At 44.3% G+C, this 17,539-nt stretch overlaps 1 protein-coding gene across 1 annotated transcript; it reads right to left on the bottom strand.

Moving 5' to 3' along the window:
* Nucleotides 1-135: 135 nt before the first annotated feature.
* Nucleotides 136-17,316, bottom strand: LOC135334775 (uncharacterized). The gene is made up of 28 exons (XM_064530091.1): nt 17,017-17,316; nt 15,635-15,997; nt 15,112-15,300; nt 14,877-15,065; nt 14,620-14,820; nt 14,369-14,566; nt 14,109-14,321; nt 13,864-14,052; nt 13,156-13,386; nt 12,915-13,100; nt 12,501-12,863; nt 12,420-12,449; nt 12,258-12,369; nt 12,071-12,204; nt 11,774-11,971; nt 11,471-11,670; nt 3,533-3,623; nt 3,330-3,412; nt 2,924-2,960; nt 2,490-2,704; nt 2,131-2,424; nt 1,799-2,042; nt 1,677-1,741; nt 1,478-1,612; nt 1,292-1,420; nt 1,076-1,227; nt 770-905; nt 136-390 (listed from the first exon to the last, which is right to left on the bottom strand). The coding sequence occupies exons 1-28, from the start codon at nt 17,090-17,092 to the stop codon at nt 310-312; spliced, it is 4,734 nt and encodes a 1,577-aa protein (XP_064386161.1). The 5' UTR covers nt 17,093-17,316; the 3' UTR covers nt 136-309.
* Between the last annotated feature and the right edge of the window lie 223 nt (nt 17,317-17,539).

Here is a 17,539-nt window from a genome sequence, read left to right as displayed (position 1 = left end):
ACCACTATCTCATTACCAATAAAAGCAGTCCATGCATGAAAGTATCTAGTTCACTCAAACATCTCATTTTTGTGCCCCCACACACACACAAACCAATCACTCTACCCCTGCTGCGCAGTGCGCACTGCAAATGCACGAGGTAACTATAATCCGAATTCAGTGTGATTACAAAAGCTGTGGTGGATCATACAAAATAATATGATTGCATATAATATACAAAAAGAAGTCTAACTCTATAGGCATGTCCATAAATCAACAAAGTTCAAGCATTATACAATTTGTGTTCATTTCTTGTATAGTTCATGTACATCAAATATCTTGGAAGTTGGCATAGTTGTCAAAGGAGTCCAAGTAGACCAGAGTAGCATCAAACAGATCCTTGTAGTTGTCCTGTGAGGGGATACACTAACTACAGTATTTGCTTGATAGAGGCCGCTCTTGTATAAAGGCCGCCCTCAAATAGTAGCCTCCCTACAGACCATCTTCAGTGCAATAGAAGCCAATCTCAAATAGTGAGAGTAGCCTCAGTGAACTTTGACCCTATTTGTATCATCTCTGCACGTGGCAGCCATATTGACTGACGCGCAAATACAGCACACATGATGGTACAAAACCACATTGCAAATGCATGTCACTAATAAACAATACAGAGGCTGGAAGCTCTTGTATTGGGGAAAACAACTTAGTATACGGGTTGTATAGGCAAGGTCTGGTTTGTATTGCCAATTTGGTACAAGCCTCCCTCTATGTAAGCAGCAGATGAACTCACGACTGAGGGTACTGCCCCTGGCTTGTGGACCCTGAGAGCCTTGACCACCTGGAATACATCCACCACTCCCTCTGTCTTGCAACGGTCAATGGTAGTACCAACAGAGCAGTACATACCAGAGCGGGTCGCAGTGTCACTGGATAGGGGACAGGTTACAATTATATAAATTCTGAGAGCTATTGAATGCAGCAATTAGATTTGAAATTGGACAATCTGAACACAAATTACGGGCTCTCAAAGATATCTGCCAAATTGACTGAATTCAGAACGTAAATGTCCATATAAGGTTACAGCACTTGTACGTACTTGCAATGGACCAGTACAGGGTTGTTTCCAGTCCTCCTTTGAACCTTTATAACCTCCTCATTCACGTCAGTTACAGTTTTGAGGTTCTCACACTTTCCACTGCTCTTCCAGTTAGTGATGTGGAACTGAGTCAATTGATGGGCCTTTTGGGTCTGAATGGAGGCAACAAGGAATAAAGAGAGGTTTGAAGGCAACAAAGAGAGATGCATGACGCACCTTTTCATTGAGTACGCTCAGTTGCCTCATAACAAACCCAGTGTTGGTTTCCTCCCCCAAGTTATCGATGGTGAACTCACCGAACGAGGTGACATTGCCACTCTCTGGCCAGTACTGGGAGCATGCTTCCTACACACACACACACACACTCAACAAGAAGGACCTCTAATGGATACCATCTCTTACCTGCCCATTCTCACTGAGTGGAGTCAACATCACAACAGCCGCACACTTCCTGTCATAGATCACCTTCCAGAAGTTACGCACAGTTGAGTCCAGTGGATTCTGGGCAATGATGTATGCCTTCTGGTGCTTGTAGCCCTGGAGGGAGGGAGGGGACCATGAGAGTACAATAGGTCAAGGGCTCTAATAGTTGAACACTTACATGAGCAAACACAGCATGAATGTAGTCAGGTTGCTCTCCCTTCAGAATCACACGACTGGTCTCAGCTATTGTTGGGGACACAGTGAATGGATATAGTGTACACAGTTAGCAGCAGTCCTTACGTGGCAGGTAGTCCATGTTCCTGTTCCTGGCAGCATTCTTAACAGCAATAGGACTTCGAACTTCTTTAGGATTTGGAGTAACTTGTTCCAGAATTTGGAACTGGTATTGGAAATCTGAGATGGTTTTTCCCGGGGACACTAATGACATCTTCTGTATCTGTCTGCGCAGATCTCCAGCACTGATCTGAGTGTCTCCACACGTCACTGACTCCAGGATAGCATCGTGGATGAACACATATTGGTCCTATAGGGAGAGGGGCAATGAGCATGCTCAGTAGAATCAAAATGGCAGCACTGATAGAAGCAATAGCATTAGAGTGATGTATACTCACCTGTGTTTGTACAAGCTTCATCCTCTGGTTGCGAGATTTGACAATGGTACCAGAAATATCGATGAGACCTTCGACTGAGATCTGATCGAGGACATTATCAATGGCAATGTAAGTGCCTGTGCGTCCCACACCAGCACTGCAGTGGATCAGAATAGGACCTTTCGATGGCTTGTGTTGGGACTGGACCCGACGATGGAACCCAAGAATGGGCGTGGCATAGTCAGGCACACCGTGATCAGGCCAGGCAGTGAAATGGAATAGCTTGACTCTCAGCACACGGCGGTCTCCATCCAACTAGAGGCAGGGGAAGAGAGGATGATAATCCCATTCTCTTATAAAATCGTGGTATTGCAACTCACTGAAGCCTCCAGTGTCCTGATGGTGTAGTCAGCCAGTATCTGCTGATCTGTAATGGCCACTGTGAATGGTCCAAACTGCTTCTTCCCAGACTCTGGCCAGTACTGTTCGCACTTGATCTTCTTGTTCTCCATGAGGTTGGTGAGCATGACTATTATGGGTGGTCTCTCCTGCCACATGAGACGCCAGAAGTCTACCAGAGTGCCTGGCAGTGGTCCTAGAGGGAGAAAAACATTACACTGAAATTTATTGAACCATATGCAAGAAGTTACAGTGGTTTGCAGAACAGTGGTCATACTCATAGTAGCTAGTAGCAGTAACAAATGTTTTCTAGCTGATCAGTTACAGTTTCAACTGTGCCCACAACAAGGTAAACAAGGACCACCTCGATGCCCATATAAGGTAATGGTACACACTTGGTAACCCAGGACCTCACCTTGTGTTGCTATGAACTTGTTAGGTTTCTTGTACCCCTGAGAATAGAAGAAGAATCAAATTCATGAGCTGGTACCAGATACCATACAATAATGAAAACCGCGGGTGCTGACACCAAAGCTTACATGCAGTGATGAAACTACAGTACTAGCAGACTATTAATACATTTGCATGCAGGAATGGTGAAAAAGAGTGGGATAGCTAGTACAGACACACAGACGCGCACACAAAGCATAATTATGCAAATGTGTGTATACATGCAGTGGATGAAAGGGTATAATAGAGAGCTAAGGTTTCATTGTATACTTAAGTAATCATAGGCAGATGTACAATGTATACATAGCTGTAATGGCCACAACAATAAAAACATTGAACCATTAAAATAAGAGCTCAACACACACACTCACGTCTACATAGCAGGCATTGATGTAGTCACTCTGACAGTCCTCTTGTCCAGGGATGGGGTCTAGGATAATGAGGTTGTCATCATCTGCAGGAATATGTGTGATTAGTATGAGATATGAGAACACACACACACAGTGCTATGACCTCCATCTGCCTGTGTACACACAACTGCTAATATGTGCTAACTCTCAGGATATACACTCACAGACAGCAATGTTGCCAAATCTGTTGTTGAGTTTGTTCTCAGGAGTCACTGAAATAATCACTGGATGACCCCTCTCCCCACTGTCCAGATTCTGAGTGTGTGTGTGGATAAGGTACATACGCCCACACACACAGCATTACCTTGTAAAGATCTTTGAACTTCTTATTGGTGCCAGCATGGAGGTCAGCCACGTACGCTCCAAACTCTGTCACAGGTATGGGGGCGTAGTTCACCCCCTCACTAGCCTCACCACCCTCACTCATCACTGTTACCGTGACGACCTGTTGTGTTGTTGACCCTGAGGCTCCAGTAACCACCAGTTTATACACACCTACGTACAGAGTCATGTAAACATTAATCTTAGTTTTCAATATGCACAGTAAACATTCACTGTTATCTTATGTCATTGTAGGTACATTATAGCCTGTACTCACCAGCATGCTTAGTCTCCACACTAGGGAAGGATAATCCACCGTCCTGGTCCAGTTCTGTGGCATAGTCTGCAGTCACCTTCCTACCATCGTGGTACCAGGTGAGACTGGGTGGAGGGTGACCTCCCACCTTCACCCTCAGATACACCTCCTCCCCCTCCGTCACATGAGTATCACTAGGAAACTCTACTATACTAGGCTCTGAAATATAGACAAATAGTTGGTGCTGAAAGTTTAGTATAATTATAGCTAGGATAATAGTACAAAATGATGCTTTTCTTACCATCAACTTTCTCAATGGTGACTTTACTGTCTTGTCCGCCGCTCTTCTTGAAGGATGCTTGATAGGGGGTGGGGCGAGGGGGAGGGACATGGCGTGGAGAGGGTGACTGTGTGTACTTAGTCTGAAGTTTCCTGTACACAAAACAACACATTATTACATGCACACATTCTGATGATAGTCTCACCTCCAGAAGTAGACCCCGACAATGATACCCACCACAATGACAGCGGCTAGAATGAGTAACACAATGACTACACCTGCCACCACACCTCCTGTGTTGTTAGCTCCAGTGTCCCCTCCATGGCCTGTGGGGAGGTGGCTACATGGTCACAGTATAAGCAAATAACTTATTTAATTTGTAGAGGTATAGTACTGACTCTTACAACAGACATATTATAATACAGTAAATAAATGAACACAGACCCACTTACCTAACTCAACACAAAATGTCACAGTGCAGTCAGGAATCACACAGCAGTAGGAGCCAGTGGGGCCTGACACAGACCCTCGACGATGGAGTCTGAGTGCACCTGTATCTCCAACACTGTACAGTAGATCAGTGTCTGAATCAGTAATGTCCGGACTCCTTGTGACAACTGTTCTATTCGGAAACAGCCAATCTCCTAATCCATTGGTACTATTGGGATTATTTTGTCCTGTACAGCAAATAGTTGAGTCAGTTCTGCAAGTCAATGCTGTCTCAGTGGTATCTCCGATGGTGTCTATGGCAACCTGTGAGTTATTAGCCACAAAGTTGGTGGTTCCCATGGATACGTAGACAGGAGGTACTGTGGGGGTGGGGGATTGTAACTCTGTTAGAGTTCATTGTACTAGCTTACATTGACAGGTTGGAGCTGATCCACTCCACATTCCATCACTCCTACAAGTCCTGGTGGTGCCTCCTTTGAGAGTGTAGCCAGTATCACAGGTGAAGGTGGCCACAATGTCCATTGGTCTCGGACTAGCTGTCCCCATATTATTATAGCCGATCATTCCATTGGCTGGTACAGTGAGGTCAGGACAGGTGGTGGGTGGTTCAATGGGTGGTGGTTCAGTGAATAGATGATCAGTGGATGGAAGATCAGTGGGTCCTGTGCCCTCTGTGTAGTACGTGTGCATGTGTGTGATCCTCAACATAACTACATTTACTTCACAACCAGAAATTTGATGCACACAATCTTGTATACTCATAAACACAAACTGTATACAAGAGTTACAGAGCTCACCTTGACAAGTTGGAGGTGACCCAGTCCAGTTCCCTCCACTCATACAGACCCTGGTGGTACCTACAGTGAGAGTGTAGCCAGTTTCACAGGTGTAGGTGGCCACAGTGTTCAGACCCAGTGTCATGTCCGAGTAGGAGATCTCTCCATTGGTGGGGGGAGGGAGTGACAAGCAGACCACTGTGTATAGATGATACTGGATATGGTGACCATTGTACAATCCACTCACCCAGGTTAGCACAGAGGGTCATATTTCCTCCAGTAGTTGGTACAGTACAACAGAAGGACCCGGTTGGAGTGAGGGGGTTGGTCACTCTACGGTTTAGTCTAATCAGCTGCGTTGCATTCCTGTTAATGTAGAATTGCTGTCCACACCAGAGGAGGTGGGATACACGTCATCAGTCACATGCATGGCAATGGAATATGTACATGTGGTTATTTTCAAGGTACTAAATTTTCGCAGATTGCTCTAACTAAACATTTAGCGGATTATATTTTTGAGGATAGAGGTTTAAATGACCACACCCCTACAGCAGAGAGGTTTCAATACTGAAAGTAAACCATTTTTCGAGGCAGTAAAATTGGAGGTAAATCAGTGCCTCGAATAACCAGCTATATACAGTACAATGTTTACGTTAGCTCTTGACCTTTATCTTTTCCTACATTTTTGTTAGTTATGCATAGTGGTGCCAGTGTAGATCTACTCTTGTGCTCTCTAGAAAGCTCACACCACTCTTAAAAAGGTGAAAGGTAGATTTTTTTCTGCGACTTCACTGTTTAGCACATTAATGGTATTTTATTCATAGCGTTTGTAATTACTCGCATGTGGTTTTATGAGCATTATCCAATTATCCGCGATTACACATTTTTGCGATTTTATACTCTCATTTGCAGAAATAGCAGAAATCAATACCCGCGAACTGTAATCCCCCTAGACTGCAGTAGCTTATGTGCAGTGAAAACCACTTAGGTTTGATGGTGAATTTGAAGCTATTGAGTTGGGATCCCACTGGGATCACTGATCCATAAGTTAGTACATCCTTTCACGTAGTGAGAGCTAAAAATGACCGTGTGTTATAGTTTCTTGAAAGTCGGCACATTTCATGCACAAATCCCTGTCTAGTTCTTGCTGTTAAACGTGGATTGCTAATTACTGAGGCGCATGTGATGCGTGTCCTACCTTCGTTGAGCCACCATCGTTCAGTATCACACTCCCATCAGGAAACGTCCACTGTCCTAGTGCTCCCATGCCATTGTTGTCACTACTTCTACAGCAGGTAGTGAGGTCACTGTGACAGGTGAGAGAAGGGGGGCTACCAGTTTTATGCTCTCCAATAGCAGTGATGAGGATCTCAGTATTGTTAGTAGTGATCCTAGGATCAGATCCCAGGGTCAGGTAGACTGCATGGAACAAAACAACCATGCACCATTAAATTATTCTAGCCACACCATATGATATATACATGACGATGTATATAATTATAATTATAAGTAGTTATACTGCATGCATAAATCCACCAAGCACAAGTATAGTTTACGTTGCCATAAATCTCTAGTAACCATAGTATGTATGCTATACCTGCGCATCTACTCATATATCGATCCCCTATACCATGGTAACTCACTTTCAAACTGAAAATAAAAAATATGTGTCTAACAAAGTCAAGCCATGCAGACTACAATATTTTGCCAAACATGTCTGCATGGGGAATTATACCATGGGAATCTCCAAGTGCATGAAAGTATAGGGATATGCACTTACATCATAGTGATACTAAGGTATAACCTGACTCACTTTGCTGTCCCCCTGCCAGTGCAGTGAGCCCAGAGAGCAGGACCACACACACTAGTCCACACAGCATGGAGGTCATGGGTAGTCTCTCTTCAATGGTAGACAGTTAGTATAGGTATCCCTAGCTAGCTATCTTGTTACTATAACAATACCTTGTAGCTTAACGTGCTGTTGCAGCCAGTACACTGGTATTTTGTGGCCTACCACCTCCCTGCAAGAACAGTATACTGCTAGCTATAGCCTTAGGCCCATTGTAGTGGCTCTATATATACGACCTCCCTGTGTATGTGCAGTACTGCTAGCCTTAGGCTCATTCAATTCAAGTGGGCGTAGATCTACTTCTTATTGTATTCTTATTAGGAAATTGAATGCTAATAATTATGTCTTGTGTTTTGCCTGCAGGTATTGGATCCCTACATGAGACCAGTCAGTATGCTCACAGAAACTGATTAACTGCATTAATCCATACTGTGTATAATACTGTCACTAATAATTATGTTTATATGTCTATAGCTGTACTATTATGTTACTGGCCATAGCTATTACTATTTTGCAAGTGGAAAACCTTTGCGAATGAGCCAAATCAACATGACCCTTTGCGATGCATTCTGGCAAGGATTGTGTGTAGTTACCAGTACTAGTTTAGGTTTTGCGATTTTATTTTTGCAAAGCGATCAGCGCGAAGCAAAATTCACATATAATATTATGTTTTCTAGTAATACGGTATCAAGTTATTATATAATCCGAATTCAGGGTGATTAACAAACAGCTGTGCATGGTGAGTGTACAAAATAAAGAGCTCTATGATCATACAAATTAAAAGGGAGTCATCATAGTAACTCTATAATTTAGGCCACAAATCTATTATACTCAACCGAGTCTACCATTGGTTTATTTCTTGTGTAGTTCATGTACATCAAATATCTTGGAAGTTGGCATAGTTGTCAAAGGAGTCCAAGTAGACCAGAGTAGCATCAAACAGATCCTTGTAGTTGTCCTGTGAGGGGATACACTAACTACAGTATTTGCTTGATAGAGGCCGCTCTTGTATAAAGGCCGCACTCAAATAAGCCTCCCTACAGCCCATCTTCAGCGCAATAGAAGCTACTCTCAAAATAGTAGCCTCAGTGAACTTTGACCCTATCTGAGGCTATCATCTCTGCACGTAGCAGCTATATTGACTAACGCGCAAATACAGTACGCATGATGATACAAAACTACATTGTATGCAAATGGCACTAATCAACAGTACAGAGGCTTGAAGCTTTAAAATCTCTTGTATTAAACAGTATGTGCTGGTACAGGTCCTAGACAAGGTCTGGCTCTTGTAATAGTACAAGCCTCCCACTATGTAAGCAGCAGATGAACTCACGACTGACGGTACTGCCCCTGGCTTGTGGACCCTGAGAGCCTTGACCACCTGGAACACATCCACCACTCCCTCTGTCTTGCAACGGTCAATGGTAGTACCTACAGAGCAGTACATACCAGAGCGGGTCGCAGTGTCACTGCGTGGGGGGGGTTATAATTCTGAGAGCTATATTGAATGCATCATGATCTGAACACGAATTACGGGCTCTCAAAGATATCTGCCAAATCGACTGACTTCTAGAACGCAAGGCTATTAAAATAATGTCCATATATTAAGGTTACAGCACTTGTCTACGTACTTGCAATGGACCAGTACAGGGTTGTTTCCAGTCCTCCTTTGAACTTTTATAACCTCCTCATTGACGTCAGTTACAGTCTTGAGGTTCTCACACTTTCCACTGCTATTCCAGTTAGTGATGTGGAACTGGATCACTTGATGGGCCTTTTGGGTCTGCATGGAGGCAAAAAGGAATAGAGAGAGGTTTGAAGGCAACAAAGAGATGCATGGCGTACCTTTTCATTGAGGACGCTCAGTTGCCTCATAACGAACCCAGTGGTGGTTTCGTCCCCCAAATTATCGATGGTGAACTCACCGAAGGAGGTGACATTGCCACTCTCTGGCCAGTACTGGGAGCATGCCTCCTACACACACACACACACACACACACACACACTCAACACGGAGGACCTCTAATGGAGACCATCTCTTACCTGCCCATTCTCACTGAGTGGAGTCAACATCACAACAGCCGCACACTTCCTTTCAAAGATCACCTTCCAAAAGTTACGCACAGTTGAGTCCAGTGGATTCTGGGCAATGATGTATGCCTTCTGGTGCTTGTAGCCCTGGAGGGAGGGAGGGGACCATGAGAGTACAATAGGTCAAGGGCTCTAGTAGTTGAACACTTACATGAGCAAACACAGCATGAATGTAGTCAGGATGCTCTCCCTTCAGAATCACACGACTGGTCTCAGCTATTGTTGGGGAAACAGTGAATGGATATAATGTACACAGTTAGCAGAAGTCCTTACGTGGCAGGTAGTCCATGTTCCTGTTCCTGGCAGCATTCTTAACAGCAATAGGACTTCGAACTTCTTTAGGATTTGGAGTAACCTGTTCCAGAATTTGGAACTGGTATTGGAAATCTGAGATGGTTTTTCTCGGGGACACTGATGACATCTTCTGTATCTGTCTGCGCAGATCTCCAGCACTGATCTGAGTGTCTCCACACGTCACTGACTCCAGGATAGCATCGTGGATGAACACATATTGGTCCTATAGGGGGCAATGAGCATGCTCAGTAGAATCAAAATGGCAGCAATGATGGAAGCAATAGCATCAGAGTGATGTATACCTACCTGTGTTTGTACAAGCTTCATCCTCTGGTTGCGAGATTTGACAATGGTGCCGGAAATATCGATGAGACCATCGACTGCAATCTGATCGAGGACATAATCAATGGCAATGTAAGTGCCTGTGCGTCCCACACCAGCACTGCAGTGGATCAGAATAGGACCTTTCGATGGCTTGTGTTGGGACTGGACCCGACGATGGAACCCAAGAATGGGCGTGGCATAGTCAGGCACACCGTGATCAGGCCAGGCAGTGAAATGGAATAGCTTGACTCTCAGCACACGGCGGTCTCCATCCAACTAGAGGCAGGGGAAGAGAGGCTGATAATAATCCCATTCTCTTATATAAAGCTGTGGTATTGCAACACTAACTCACTGAAGCCTCCAGTGTCCTGACGGTGTAGTCAGCCAGTATTTGCTGATCTGTAATGGCCACTGTGAATGGGCCAAAATGCTTCTTCCCAGACTCGGGCCAGTACTGTTCACATTTGATCTTGTTGTTCTCCATGAGGTTGGTGAGCATGACTATTATGGGTGGTCTCTCCTGCCACATGAGACGCCAGAAGTCCACCAGAGTTCCTGGCAGTGGTCCTATAAGGTAAAAACATTACATTACACTGGAATTTTACAAAATGGTTTACAGATCATACTCATAGTAGCTAGTAGCAGTAACAAATGTTTTTCTAGCGGATCAGTTACAGTTTCAACTATGACCACAACATGGTAACCAATGACTACCTTGATGCCCATATAAGGTAATGGTACACACTTAGTAACCCAGGACCTCACCTTGTGTTGCTATGAACCTTTTAGGTTTCTTATACCCCTGAGAATAGAAGAAGAAATTCATGAATTATCAGATACTGAAAGTACCGCTTGTGCTTTTTATTGTATGGATCTGCTGGTGGAGTACCGTATACCTCGCTGCGCATGCACACAACATACAGTGAGTACGTGAAAGAAAGAGCCAGTATAGAGAGCTAAGGTTTCATTGTATACTCAACAAGTGCGCCATTAGCAGTGGAATGCAGCAAGTCATTAGGCAGATGTATACATACTGTAAAAGCAACAACAATAAAAACAAAAACAATGAACCATTAAAATAAGAGCTCAACACACACACACTCACGTCTACATAGCAGGCATTGATGTAGTCACTCTGACAGTCCTCTTGTCCAGGGATGGGGTCTAGGATAATGAGGTTGTCATCATCTGCAGAAATATGTGTGATTAGTATGAGATATGAGAACACACACACACAGTGCTATGACCTCCATTTGCCTGTGTACACACAACTGCTAATATGTGCTAACTCTCAGGATATGCACTCACACACAGCAATGTTGCCAAATCTGTTGTTGAGTTTGTTCTCAGGAGTCACTGAAATAATCACTGGATGACCCCTCTCCCCACTGTCCAAATTCTGAGTGTGTGTGTGGATAAAGTACACGTAGTTGATTGCACACACAGCTAGTATAACATTACCTTGTAAAGATCTTTGAACTTCTTATTGCTGCCAGCATGGAGGTCAGCCACGTACGCTCCAAACTCTGTCACAGGTACGGGGGCGTAGTCCACCCCCTCCACCCCGTCACTAGCCTCACCACCCTCACTCATCACTGTTACCGTGACGACCTGTTGTGTTGTTGACCCTGAGGCTCCAGTAACCACCAGTTTATACACACCTACGTACAGAGTCGTGTAAACATTAATCTTAGTTTTCAACATGCACAGTAAACATTCACTGTTATCTTATGTCATTGTAGGTACATTATAGCCTGTACTCACCAGCATGCTTAGTCTCCACACTAGGGAAGGATAATCCACCGTCCTGGTCCAGTTCTGTGGCATAGTCTGCAGTCACCTTCCTACCATCGTGGTACCAGGTGAGACTGGGTGGAGGGTGACCTCCCACCTTCACCCTCAGATACACCTCCTCCCCCTCCGTCACATGAGTATCACTAGGAAACTCTACTATACTAGGCTCTGAAATATAGACAAATAGTTGGTGCTGAAAGTTGAAAAACGCTCTGTATAATTATACAGACACAAAAATAGTGCAGAATGCTGCTTTACTTTTCTTACCGTCGACTTTCTCAATAGTGACTTTACTGTCTTCTCCGTTGCTCTTCTTGAAGGATGCTTGATAGGGAGTGGGGCGAGGGGGAGGGGCATGGCGAGGGGAGGGGCTGTACTTGGTCTGGTTGCCACGATGTTTCCTGTACACAAAACAACACATTATTACATGCACACATTCTGATGATAGTCTCACCTCCAGAAGTAGACCCCGACAATGATACCCACCACAATGACAGCGGCTAGAATGAGTAACACAATGACTACACCTGCCACCACACCTCCTATGTTGTTAGCTCCATCAGTGGCTGTGGGGAGGTTGCTAAAACATTGTCAGTAAAGGGGACGATTATCTTACTTGGAGGAGAAGTAGTGATGACTCCAGTCACTGAAACACAACAGTTAAGTAGGCGTCATCAAATCGAGCAAAAGCACTTACCTAACTGCACACAGAAGGAGACCTCACCACTCCTGGTTAGTATCACACAGCAGTAGGAGCCAGTGGGGCCTGACACAGAACCTCGACGATGGAGTCTGAGTGCACCTGTATCTCCAACACTGTACAGTAGATCAGTGTCTGAATCAGTAATGTCCGGACTCCTTGTGACAGCTGTTCCATTTGGTAGTAGCCAATCTCCTAATCCACTGGCACTATTGGGATTATCTTGTCCTATACAGCAAATAGTTGAGTCAGTTCTGCAAGTCAATGCTGTCTCAGTGGTATCTCCGATGGTATCTATGGCAACCTGTGAGTTCATAACAACATAGTTGGTGGTTCCCATGGAGACGTAGACAGGAGGTACTGTGGGGGTGGGGGATTGTAAGTCTGTTAGAGTTCATTGTACTAGCTTACATTGACAAGTGAGAGTTGTTCCATTCCAGGTCCCATCATTCTGACAAGTTCTGACACCCTCTCCAGTGAGAGTGTAGCCATTGTCACAAGTGAATGTAGCAATGGTATTAATAGGTCTGCTGTCAGCAAGTCCATCAGTGTAGGTAATGACTCCATTCATTAGTGGTGGTAAATCAAAACAAACTCCTGAAATAGTGAACACAAATTTAACAAAATAATGTGCAAATTAAATTCCACTTACGCTGACACATTCGAGTTAACCCACTCCACACTCCATCACTCCCACAAGTCGTCATCGCCTGTCCAACAATACGGTAGCCATTGTCACAAGAGTAAGTAGCTGTACTGCCCACTGGTCTGTTGTGACTAGATCTGCCGGATCTGTCACTGTATGTGATCATTCCGTTGGTCAGTGAGGGTAAATCAGAGCAGGTAGTGGGTGGTGGTTCAGTGGGTGGAGAATCTGTGTTCACTGTGTATAGGGTGTGAGATCCTACGTTTACTCACAACCAAAACTTTGATTCACACTACATTGGGTTTACACGTATGCAGTAGACCCTCGCTAATCCGGACCCCTTTAGTCCGAAACCTCGCAAAAATGGCAAAATGAAAAAGAGGAGGCACTATTAGTAGAAGCGCACTCTAATTTGCTTTGCTGAATCAGCAATTAATATTGTGCTCTCAGTACAATGGCCACTGCAAATAAAACGAAGAGAGCTTAGAGAGAAAGTTGACTATTCTAGCTAGCAGCTTCCCTTCTGGCCACAGTAATATCATACTACAATGTACAAGTGTCTTCGTTAATGATATTCATAATCACTTAATGACATCCATTAATCTGGAAATTTCATGTATTCGGATGAAGTCTGGTCCGGCTCTATTCTGATTAGCGAGGATCTACTAGTACTATACTCACAAATACAAATTGTACAACAGTTACAGAACTCACCTTGACAAGTTGGAGGTGACCCACTCCAGATCCCTCCACTCACACAGATCCTGGTAGTGGTACCTCCACTGAGAGTGTAGCCAGTGTTGCAGGAGTGCACGGCACTAGAGCTGAAAGGTCTGTTGTCAGGGGATCCAGCACTGTACATAATCATCCCATTGGTCAGTGAGGGTAAGTCAGGGCAGTTAGCTGTATGGGAGACGATACACTCAACAAACAAACAGTACAAAGTCCATTCCATTTACACAGACAAGATGGAGCAAACCCACTCCACACTCCATCACTCCCACAAACCCTGGTGCTGCTTCCCATGAGAGTGTAGCCAGGGTCACAGGTGTAGGTGGACACAGTGTCCACTGGTCTCAGACTAGCAGTCCCCATATTGTAGCTGATCACTCCATTGGCTGGTACAGTGAGGTCAGGACAGGTGGTGGGTGGTTCAGTGGGTCCTGTGTTCACTGTATCAAGAAAGGTGAAGCAACTGTTAAGATGCAGTGGAACTCACATTGACAGGTTGGAGTTATTCCATCCCAGGTCCCATCATTCTGACAAACTCTGACACTCCCTCCAGTGAGAGTGTAGCCATTGTCACAAGTGAATGTAGCAATGGTATTAATAGGTCTGCTGTCAGCAAGTCCAGCAGTGTAGGCAATGTCTCCATTCATTAGTCGTGGTAAATCAAAACAAGTTCCTGAAATAGTTCCTGAAATAACGAACATAAACAGTTAAAAATTCAATTCATTCAACTTCACTTACGCTGACAAGTTGGAGGTAACCCACCCCAGATTCCTCCACTCAAACAGACCCTGGTAGTACCTCTAATAAGAGTACCTCCAGTAAGAGTGTAGTTAGTGTTGCAGGAGTGCACAGCACTAGTAAGGAAAGGTCTGTTGTTAGTGGATCCAGCACTGTACATGATCATCCCATTGGTCAGTGAGGGTAAGTCAGGGCAGTCAGCTGTATGGGAGACGATACACTCAACAAACAAACAGTACAAATTCAATTCCACTTACGCTGACAATTTAAAGCTGACCCATTCCAAACTCCATCACTCCCACAAGTCCTGGTGGTGCCTCCATCGAGAGTGTAGCCAGGGTTACAGGTGTAGGTGGCCATAGTGTCCACTGGTCTGCTGTCAGAGGATCCAGCACCACCATAGTCGATGTCCCCATTTGCCAGTGAGGGTAGGTCAGAGCAGGTTACTATGGGAACAGGTATACACACTTAACGTACACATTCAGTCATTACTCAGACACACTGGAGCTGACCCACTCCACTTTCCATCACTCCCACAAGTCCTCACTGACACTCCAGCCAGAAAGTAGGAATCGAAGCAGCTGTAAGTGGCTGTAGCACCCACTGGTCTGTTGTTAGTGGGTCCACCATCATAGGTTATGGCTCCATTAGTGAGGGCCGGGAGATTATCACAACATGGGACTGAAGTAGGTGCAACGGGCATGAACCAAGGTTATGATCATGATACAATCAAGGTTGTATATATATAGAGGGCATGCAAGAGTGAAATATCAGTAGTGGTCGAATGAATGTGAATGAAGTGAAAAAATAATAAAATAAAAAATTTTTCTGACATAATCCTGTGTGAGCGTTTGAATTTTGATGAATTAATGTTCAGTTGCATGCCCTATTTCTTTTATACGCCCTTGATACAATGGATTTTGGAGAGTTGTGATGGTTTCATGAACTCATGAAAAGGGTGAACACATACTGGCTGACATAAAACATAGATTTAAGGATAGTTTACTCCACTCACCCAGGTTAGCACAGAGGGTCATATTTCCTCCAGTAGTTGGTACAGTACAACAGTAGGACCCGGTTGGAGTGAGGGGGTTGTTAGCCTCTCTACGAGCCAGTCTGATGACCTGAGGTGCCTTCCTTACACTGTAGAACTGTTGTCCAGCAGTCATTGAGCCACCATTTTGCAGTATCACACTCCTATTAGGATACGTCCACTGTCCTAGTGCTCCCATGGCATTGTTGTCACCACTTCTACAGCAGGTAGTGAGGTCAGTGTGACAGGTGAGAGAAGGGAGACTACCATCCTCCCCAATGGTAGTGATGAAGATCTCAGTATTGTCAGTAGTGATCCTAGGACCAGATCCCAGAGTCAGGTAGACTGCATGGAACCAAACATCACATTACAAGCCAGACACAAAATATTATATGCATCTATCAACCATAAAAGAAGTTTCTTAGACAATTGCAAGCAAGAACGGCAAGTGACCTAAAAGAAACACTACCACAATCTGCTCCGAGAAAGGCACCTTAAATTGGTTGTCAGCTCTACCATCACCGAACATGGGTTTGCACTACACAAAGCTTCTTTCAAGGATGCCCTCTGCCTCCGCTATGGTTGGCGACCACCAACTTACCCTCCCACTGTGTTTGTGGACAGTGATTCACAGTTGAACATGCGCTTAGCTGTTCCCGAGGAGGTTTCCATATGAGATTCGAGATAAGAAAAATTATGACTGCAGCCTTTATTGAGCGAAGTCTGCCACAATGTGAAAATCGAACTTGGTCTGTATACAACCTGTATAACTGGCGAACATTTCAAACACAGGACAGCCAACGTGGACATTGCCGCACAAAGCTTCTGGGTAAGAGATAGCAGAGTGGATTTTTGTTGCTAGGGTTTTAACCAGCACACACCTTGCTATCGCAACTCCACCCAGACCCAATGCTATCGGAAGAATGAGTTAGAGAAGAAGATATAATTATTACCAAGAGCGCATTATAGGGAGATAGAACCCCCGCTGGTTTTCTCTTCTGCTGGAGGAATTGGCCCAGCTGCAACCATCGTCTACAAGAGGTTGGCTTCTCTACTATCTGAGAGGCAAGGAAGGTCATACAGTTCCACCCTCCACTGCATGGGTGAGATGCCTGTAGACTATAAATTGTTCACTATAGCTCCTAAGATCTGCCATAATGTGCATTCGAGGCTCCCGGTCTACCTTCCGAACACTCCAACACCATCAACACCGACTCTATTTAGATCTAGATTTATTTATTCTACCTGGCCGTCCAAGAAGGTCAGGTACAACTCAACCATAATAATTATTATGCATCACCTTACATATCTCTTGTAGACTACCCTCATTCTTGTACATCATGTTGCCTTAGCTACTGACTCACTTTGCTGTCCCTCTGCCAGTGTAGTGAGCCCAGAGAGCAGGACCACACACACTAGTCCACACAGCATGGAGGTCATGGGTAGTCTCTCTTCAATGGTAGACAGTTAGTAGGTATCCCTAGCTATAGCTATAATTATTATGTTGTTGCAGCTAGTATATCTTGTGGCCTACCACCTCCCTGTAGCTAAAAGTACAGTAATGCTGTAGCCTATATCGAAACTGCTTGTGTTTTGCTTGCAGGTATTGGATCCCTACATGAGACCAGTCAGCATGCTCACAGAAACTGATATTATAGTTATAGAGACACTTTACTTTAATCCATGATATGTTGTGTACACACACTGACAAAATAAACAATAACTGGAATAATTCATGTTATGTCTGCGCTATTATACTGTATATAATATTATATGTATTATACTAGTGGATAATTTTCGTTAGTGTAAATTTTCGTATGAACTGCCCAATTGCAATTAAAATTTAATACTTCGTACTTTAAATATTTGTACAGCTCAGGATAGTTA

This window comes from Halichondria panicea, chromosome 4, assembly GCF_963675165.1.
Source record: "Halichondria panicea chromosome 4, odHalPani1.1, whole genome shotgun sequence".
NCBI lineage: Eukaryota > Metazoa > Porifera > Demospongiae > Suberitida > Halichondriidae > Halichondria > Halichondria panicea.
Note: the sequence above shows the minus strand (reverse complement) of the source record. Positions and strands in the feature narration are given on the sequence as shown.